Genomic DNA, 9,542 nt, shown 5'->3' with positions numbered 1-9,542 from the left:
ACCCTGTCTATGTCTTAAAGAAAATTGCGAGCGACGAGAGGATTACCTACCAGGGTAAATATATATACAAATGTTTCTGATATAGATTATTATTACTATCATCTTTATGTTTTAAATTAAGATTGCATCAACAGAATAAACTCAATTAAATTACACGCGTACAATAAAACAATCATCATATTAACCATTCACATTATTATACATAGTAATTTCACAAGGGAAAAGAATTGAATTATTTTTCATACCAAAGTGCTTTATACTACATTAGCCCATATCTTTAAGTAACAACCCCTTAGATAAATCACTCTTAATATACAAAGTCACATACAGTGCGTAGCCCCTCTAATACAATACTGTAATTAGACTTACATTAAAATCACACTTACAATACGTACTCCTTCTTATACACTATTGTAATTATTATTACCCCCTGTACACTGTTGCATCCCTTGAACAGGTATGCATGACATTGTTGAGAATCTCAAGGACACCGCTTATATAGCATGCGCAGGAATGACGTCATCAAACAGAAATGGTACCGTGTACAAGACTTCCGGATGCACGTAAGTGAGGAACGTATGAAGTTATTTATTAGGATAATTAATGGATGCAGGCTGGAAGCCTCTATATCCATATCAACAATATATGTACATAAAATTTTATATTCTGTAAAAGTTTGTATGTTTCTTTAGAGAGTAAATAGTGCATGGAATTTTAATGTGCGCCGAAATGGCAGCTCCGGCTGTATTCCCCCCAGGGAGACGAGAAACACATGGGCCGGTTGAAAAGGCCCAATAACCACGGATAATAATTTGTGAAGCGCTTTTAGACGGCTATATTTCTGTGATATAGCAGTATATAAAACTCCAAATAATTATCATTACTTATAATAATCTAGTCAATGGGTAGTATATTGTAACATATACATGTACGGCATTACTATTAATACGACAGACACATTATATTTAAAACATGGAAGTTTATGTTATAGTGGCTGTATATTGATGTGTTAATGCCTTTGATTTTGTAGATTTACTTCATCCGAGACTAAAGACATATACTTGATGGTAGCGGAACTAAACAGGCGCGCCACTTCACACCAAGATATTCTTCCTCATCTCCAGGATCTGCAAGAGGTATGATCTCCGAAGACGAGAGAATTGTTTCCGAATGTACTCGAACTTGTCCTATTGATAACCTTTATATATAAACTTTTCATATTCATGCACGATTTGCAATCTTAAAGTTGTAACAGCGAAGCACTATACTAGACTATCTTGGCAAAATAGTAAAAATTGTATTCGTAGAAATTACACTATATTTTTATTTTTTAATTTACCTGATTGTTTTTTATCTTTTTTTTTTTTTTTTTTTTTAAGAAATTTCATTTTATTTCTATTTCTAAACATACAAAACTGACGTTTTTGTCGTGAAAACTGATCTAAATATTTCTCGTATCAGCAATGGTTGGATAGTTACAATCACCTGACAAAACGACAGATCATACTGAAGGCACAAGAAAAGAGGATATCTTTGCTGGGAAAAGACCATGCTTCTTACGATGGAGACATGAAAAGATGGCTGAATTACAAATTGAAAGTAGAAAGCGCCATTTCCGCCCACAACACCACAACTAAGAACTTCCAGGAAATGTTGTATAAAGAACGGCGGTTACGCCTTGATTTGGAAGAGGTATTGGTACATTGAAATTTGTCAGAACAAGTCTAATCTTATCATTCAAGTAATTCTTTTAAGTTTTCTCTTACGAGTCATTGAAGAGTAAAGCCCAAATTTTATCTTGAAAGTTTATTAGGAATTGACGTGTAATAATAAAAAAAAAATTATTTGTTACAGCTTGAGCAAGAACTCCGCCAACTTCTAAGCGTGAATATTGAAATCAGACTCCAGAAAACTCTTGAAAACATGGCGAAGACTATAGACCTCGTTGACCTAGACTGTAGTAACATAAGGTCAGTTCTATAAATAGACATATGAAACAGACATTGCGTAACTGAATTTCATAAAGTATGGCAATGCTTGACACCTGTACATTTAACAGTTCAATAAAAAAATCCCATCTATAAAACAATGTAAACAGTAAAAGTAGCGGAAGCATGTGGGTGTTGTTATAAAACTCGGAATAGACTCAGTCTATCCAATTTCAGCCATGTTTAATCGTGAAATTGCATACAGTGTACTTGTGTTTGAATACCCTCTATCATTAATACTGATAATGTTCTGTTACATTTACCACAGATACCAGGTTGTGAAATCTCGTATACAGAGCGTCAATGCACGAGACATCGTCGATAGTTTGCTTCGAAATTGCTGCATGGAATATGAATACCCAAACATTCAAGTGAGTGAATTAAAAGCAATTAAACATCTTCATTGAACATACGATGAAGATTCATCGAATCGCTCTCGTCGTACAGTAGCCAGTAGACGAAACACCCTTGTACTGCGTCACGCGAAGAACAGGAATTGTAAATTGATTTTTGTGATCAGGGACTTGACACAACATCACTATAAAGTCCGCTCTCTTCCAGTTCAAATTGACGGACCACAGGTATGGAATTTGTGCGGAGTCCCTGTGTTTTTGTATACGTACAGTATACACCCGTAACAAGGCCAATACCAGTACTAGAATAGGCGGTTTTCTTCATGGAAACTCTATAGAAACTGCTACTACATCCCGCAACTAAAGCTTTAGATATGAAAAAAAAAAATTGATATACATAGTGTTCTACACATATATATAATATATCTACTGTCTGTTTGGTCGTAGGAGTTCATCCAGACCACTGGATTCTCGGAGCCGTTACCAGGTGGTGAAATGATCTGTCTGTCACGACACAGGAAGGTCAGAATGGGTGACAAAGAATTCCTGACGTCATTTCCGCGGAACTTTGGTGACGGTACGTATGAATAATGTAAACCTGTAGATACGTATACGTCATGTTAGACATCCAGTACTACATGTGGTGTGTCAGAAAAGAAGGGCAAAACAAACGAAGGGTTTTGCTTGTTTTGTTTATTGCCCCATGACAGCCAGGTTCATTTTGAAGATGGGTCTCCTTGTAGTAGTTGGTGACTACTTCACTGAACAATATATGGGAGACCCGCGCATGCCATCCACAGTAATTTGGGTAAAGTTTCTTACCCAAGGACACAACCACAACAGTACAGATCGGCCCGTTTCTCAACTTCACGGGAAACACAAACCGACACGGGTAGGGAGTGTCGAACCAAGCACCTCGTAACTTCAAATGCAGGGATTTGTGTAAAAGTAGTATGTTTTGTATGTTTAAGTCATTTTGCTTGACTGTTTAATGAAAGAACTTTTTCCGGAGAATTGCGTTAAAAATGTTTGTTTTTTATTCGGAATGTGCACCGAATTGTATCTGTCTAATGGTCATGTACAAAGGAAAAAATCGATTAGTTGTTTTTTGTAGAGTTTATGTACACGTGACGACTGTATGTGACTAATTTTAATAACAACTTGTGTCACAAAAACTGTCTTTGTAGTATAGGAATGCGACATATGTACATGTATATATAAACTGTGGCCAACACATAATGCGCAAGTAATAATGGTTCAGCCTGGCACGTTTTTTCTTATTTTAAATTTTTTAAATTTTTTATTTCATTTATTAATTATTTTTTTCCGCTTTCTCTTCCCTTTTTTCTAACTTCCAAAAAAGGAATATTCTACTAAATGAAATATATTTCTCATTTCTAAACAATCCATTTTTCTTTCTCTTAAATGAACTTGAATCCTGTATTACAGATACCAGTGTTGGTATGGACAGAAACACAAACAATGGTTGCTACCTCAAGGCTGTTTGGTCGAAACCTTCATCCGGACCCGGGTTTTTGAAGCTAAAACGAGGTACGCTGTCATGTATGTACAAGTGTATGCATTATAATTTATCTAAGTGTATACGTTCTGTAGTCAAAACTTTACAGATATTACTTTACAAACTCGTTTGGCAAAATATTTCTCAAATATAACACAATATTCCACTTGTTGAAATATACCTAAGATGTTTACGGTTTTTTTTTCAGATCATATATTCAAACAGAAATTGACAGCCATGAACGGCGAGGTAGCGTTTGGCTGGTCAAGAAAGGGACGGATTGGTCAGAAGAGTTGGGGATTCTACGACTCCCGACTGGTCACCAGGGTGGTGTAACTCCGGACTCCCGACTGGTCACCAGGGTGGTGTAACTCCGGACTCCCGACTGGTCACCAGGGTGGTGTAACTCCGGACCAAAGATTTGAATTTGCGAAAAAAAGTGATGTCCAGAAGAAAAGAAAACCAGTTTTAGAGCAAAAATTCAGAACGGACATTCCTCATTTGTCAAAGATTGCAGCTTTGGACCAAATATTTATTTTCTATATACACGTACAAATTGTCTGAGTTTATATATCATTTCATGTAATGTTATAATTATATTTGTTTGAATTATAATGTATTGAAAAAAAAAAGTTTTTGTTTTTTTAAATTAAACTGGTAGGGGGGGGGGGGGGGGGGGGGGGCACAGTTCGTCTCCGATCAGGTGTGGAAAGGTAGGAGGGTCATGTTGTACCTACAAGATAACGTTGAGGATTTTCCTGTTTTCCAGCATTATACGACGATAGTATTCCGGCCTCCTCGATAAAATTCTGTTGAATCAAACTCTTCAGGGATATCAAAAAGAATAAAAGACCAACACAAATCTACAAGCAAAAACACAGACAAAATTGCAAAATTTTACTCAACCATTTTATAATATACAAAGGAATGATGTCTACTACATGTACATAGATCGACTACAGCAGTTCGGAAAATGACGAAAGTACTAGGAGTCAGCTGAATTGGGAAACCCCTTCAGAATTGGGAATTTGCTTCCGTAACTTATTCGGAACGCTAGAGCGTCTTGCTTCAATCGCATCAACGGTAGCATCATTTCAGGTCTGAACGTCCCTATCTCCTATTGTTTCTTACCTTACACCTCCAATACATCCTGGTTCTATTGTCTTAGAGTTTATTATATGTTCTTTTCCTCAGACCGAGATAACTGAAAGCCTGTCCAAGTACTTGATAACCCCTTGCTTGACGTTGGTTTAAAGGTTAGCGAACAAATGCCTGGATCATTAATTTGTTGACAGTGTAATGTAACCGGGTTGAGTGTTACGTTACTGTTTCTACGTATGGTATATCAATGTGATGGCAATATGTAACTACAGGTCAGTAGCCCCATCATACTTAGATATTGTCTTAAAACAACTAATGTTTATAGAAAGTACAACGAAAACTAACCGAACCAAAACAAGCCTAAATATTTCAAATAAATACACAACTCCAAACAAAATACAACGGAGCCCAACTCGTCATGCAAACATATTACAACCACAAACCTCACTTTTCAACCTAAAAGTCATACAAATGGCTACATTAGTTTTCAACTTCCTTGTAAATGTTCCATTTATAGATAGTACTTATTCCTGCTTTCCCAAACGGAAGTTTTTACAAATGTTCAGTAAAAGTCTTGTTCCAAACATCCATATCTTAGAAAGAGGTGCCGGTTGATGGAAACCTTGCTAATGCTTTTTGGTCGACATATTATTATCCCCTCGCGACGAAAGTCGGGGAGGGGATATAGCGTTCCGTTCATACGTAAGTACGTTCACTTTTGTCAGCGCTCTTGCGACTTCACTTTTGAACGGATTCTGACCAAACTTCATATATGGGTCCAGCATGGGAATACCTCAAACGAGTTCGTGTTTCAGGGTGCCAAGGTCAAGGTCAAGGTCACCGTTACTATTTATAGAAAATCTTTGTCAGCGCTCTTGCGACTTCATTTTGAACGGATCCTGACCAAACTTCATATATAGGTCCAGCATGGGAATACCTCGAACGAGTTCGTGTTTCAGGGTGCCAAGGTCAAGGTCAAGATCACCGTTACTATTTATAGAAAATCTTTGTCAGCACTCTTGCGACTTCATTTCTGAACGGATCCTGACCAAACTTCATATATGGGCCCAGCATGGGAATACCTCGAACGAGTTCGTGTTTTAGGGCGCCAAGGTCAAGGTCAAGGTCAGCATTACTATTTATAGAAAATCTTTGTCAGCGCTGTAATGCGACTTCATTTTTGAACGGATCCTGACCAAACTTCATATATGGGTCAAGCATGGCAATACCTCAAACGAGTTCGTGTTTCAGGGCGCCAAGGTTAAGGTCAAGGTCACCGTTACTATTTATAGAAAATCTTTGTCAGCGTTGTTGCGACTTCATTTTTGAATGGACGCGAGTGGATTTGTATCGTTTGCGATGCCTTGTTTTTCTTTGATTGGTGATTTTTGTGGTATCTTTATCTAGGAAATTCAAATTGAGAACACGGCTACTCTACAAATGTCATGACTGTTGCGTAGATAACAATCATATTCTGATTAGAACACAGATATTTATTATATACCACGTTGTAAAGATCTGACGGGGGCGTGTAAGGGGTCATATCCAGTTGACATCAATACCAACCATGTAACGGGATTTTTCAGCCAATCAAAGTGCGTCTCCTGTAAGCCTGTTAGAAAGGTCGGACAATCTCAGCAATTAAAATGTTAAATTAAATCTGTCTGTGAGTATGAAGGAATAAAACACTCTCTAGCATTTCTTGTAAGTTGCGTTTTTATTGGTTACTTGAAATGTCATGCAACCATGTGGAACAGATCGAGATCGCGCGCGCAACCGGGACTCAAAGTCGGTGTAGTGGGAAAAAAGTTCCCAATTTCAACACCAACATGATATTTAGAAAAAAACAATTGATGCCTCTATACAAGATGGAAAATTTACTTCGAGGCCCTTATACCAGCGAATTACAAGCGAACAGCGAATTGAGGACAGAGAGTTAATATCTATATACCTATCTTGTCTACGTGTATACGTGGCAGACATTTGTTACCGTACAGATTCCGTATCTTAGTGATTTGATATGCATGCCAACTGATAAATATAGAACATAAAAAAATAAACATGCAAAATGAAAGTGTAATTATCATTAGAGTTCTGTTCGATCATGTAGTAGTTATAATACAAATCTGTATTTTTTTGAAGCAATTCAATCTACGTGGCTCTATCTCGTAAGGGTAAATGCCTAATTATTTGCTGAAGTATATATTTTATTTCCCGTAAACAGGGCAATGTCTAACTACATTTTATTTTCCTACCAGTGTTAATTTACTACAAGGCGATACATTCTATATTCAAAACAGTGTTTTATTACTTCAAAAACAATTCAAAACATTCAGATTGAAAAAAGACAACAAAAAAGAATTCTTAAAAAATGCAATCATTCAACATTTACACCCATAAATGATCTTTAAATAAACAAAAATCATCTAGCGTGGTACTAAATTTCGTGTTGATTGTCATACAAAAAGGAAGAAAACAAGCATGACTATCGAACATTAACACCAGATTGCATCAAACACCATTTCACCGTAGACGTATTTGGTCTAAAAAAGACGATAACTTAAGTTAATTGTGAAATAACTTACATTAATTGTTAAATAACTAAAATTAATTGTTAAATTAATTGTTAAATAACTTAAATTAATTGTTAAATAACTAAAATTAATTGTTAAATAACTTAAATTAATTGTTAAATAACTAAAATTAATTGTGAAATAACTTAAATTAATTGTTAAATAACTAAAATTAATTGTTAAATAACTTAAATTAATTGTTAAATAACTAAAATTAATCGTGAAATAACTTAAATTAATTGTTAAATAACTAAAATTAATTGTTAAATAACTTAAATTAATTGTTAAATAACTAAAATTAATCGTGAAATAACTTAAATTAATTGTTAAATAACTTAAATTAATTGTGAAAGAACTTAAATCAATTGTTAAATAACTAAAATTAATTGTGAAATAACTTAAATTGGTTGTTGAATAAGTGACGTAATATGTTCCTGTTCCTTTTTTCCCACGACGAGCCTTTTGATGGATAAATATTCTTAACGTCGTTCGTACATGTATAACAATGTCCGTGTCCACCATACCATTAAGACATTAATCGAGCACGTGAAGATAATGCGTCTGGTTATGGCCAAGCATTGTAGGGTGTTTTATGGCTGTACGATTCACAACACGATTTTAGCATAAATTATCACTAATGTCTTGTAATAAAGTTCTTTCAAACATGGTTTCACTTCCTGTGTTCCGCACTGCTTCTCACAAAAAGTATCCTGAAAGAAGTCTTTTAATTTGATTTCATAATGGGATTCAAAAAGTTCATACTCTTAGATTGTGTATTTACAAGGAGCAAGTACCAGAGAATCTATATATGAACCTCTGTCGTAGATTTTAATGTTAAAGCGATTTATACTTTATCGTTAAGATTGATTGGATGGTCGACTGGCACAGTGGTAACTCACTTGCCCTTCATCTAGACGGCCAGGGTTCGATTCTCCGATCGGATGCAAAAAATGGTATGGTCCCCATCCCAACCAAGTGAGTTTTTCCAGGGTTTTCTGGTTTCCTCCCACAGTAAGACCCCGCGCGCTTACATCTGGACCAATTGTTGTAAAATAAATAAAGTTACATTTAAACAAGTAATATCTTTAAAAAGATACACGGCATAGTTTTAATGCTGGTGGTTATAATGTAAAACTGCTGGTGAAATAAATTTACGAACTAATTAATAAATGCGTTTCAGCCCGGATAACAAAATGATATCAGTTTGAATCATTTTTGGTGATAATAAGACTGCATTTGAATCAGGAATATAATTTTATTAATGTGTCATTTGAATAGATACATCCACTTATTCAGCTTGCACTCAATCTTCATTTGGTTTCGTCTTTAACTGCATATTTGCATTTTGCGTTTACCGCTACATTGACCAATCACGTACTTCATCTTGACCAGTAACGCCACCTTCCGCGTCATATCCGGGTCAAAAGAAAATGATACGGCTATGCCGAAAAAGAGGTTTACAGCGTTAATAACGGAGTATGACAGCATCAATATATCTTCATTGCGGTTCTAGTGGTTTCTCAATGTTACTTATCAATCGACAGAGCAGACACGGGTGTGTTGGTTATGCGTTGGTGCCTATCATTTCGTTTTTCTGATTGGTCGTAAATGAATCATAGCCAATGTAAGATATTATCCTGAAAATCAACAGTGGATTGAGCCGTGTCTTATACTTTATTAAAATTTAAGTAGTCTGTCATAAAATAAAGCGTTTTGTTTGCGAGGCGTAGATCAATATAAATTATTTACAAAAGCAAATATTGGCAGATCGGCAGGACAACCAAACACAGACGATAGACACATCTCTCATTAACATCATTGTCTCTGTTATAGAACGCGATATATTATTTTTCTCGTAATAGCCGAGAAAAAATAGATTGCGTATCTATATATGTGGGTAACAATTTACAGCGATATCAGATAAACCTTTTCAATAATGGCATTGTCAAAGATATATATATTCTATTATTAAGCTTTTTGCTGATTCTCCTAGATTAAGTACAGACAT

The 9,542-nt window shown here is 35.6% G+C and overlaps 1 protein-coding gene across 1 annotated transcript; it reads left to right on the top strand.

Moving 5' to 3' along the window:
- The first annotated feature begins 462 nt into the window (after positions 1–462).
- On the top strand, positions 463–4,419 carry LOC117342909. Its single transcript, XM_033905208.1, has 8 exons — positions 463–563; positions 1,031–1,136; positions 1,462–1,692; positions 1,855–1,970; positions 2,257–2,359; positions 2,789–2,918; positions 3,791–3,892; positions 4,069–4,419. Exons 1-8 carry the CDS (start codon positions 514–516, stop codon positions 4,194–4,196), a joined length of 966 nt encoding a protein of 321 aa, XP_033761099.1. The 5' UTR covers positions 463–513; the 3' UTR covers positions 4,197–4,419.
- The last annotated feature ends 5,123 nt before the right edge of the window (positions 4,420–9,542 follow it).

This window comes from Pecten maximus, chromosome 14 (assembly GCF_902652985.1).
Source record: "Pecten maximus chromosome 14, xPecMax1.1, whole genome shotgun sequence".
NCBI lineage: Eukaryota > Metazoa > Mollusca > Bivalvia > Pectinida > Pectinidae > Pecten > Pecten maximus.
This window is presented reverse-complemented; position numbering and strand designations above follow the sequence as displayed.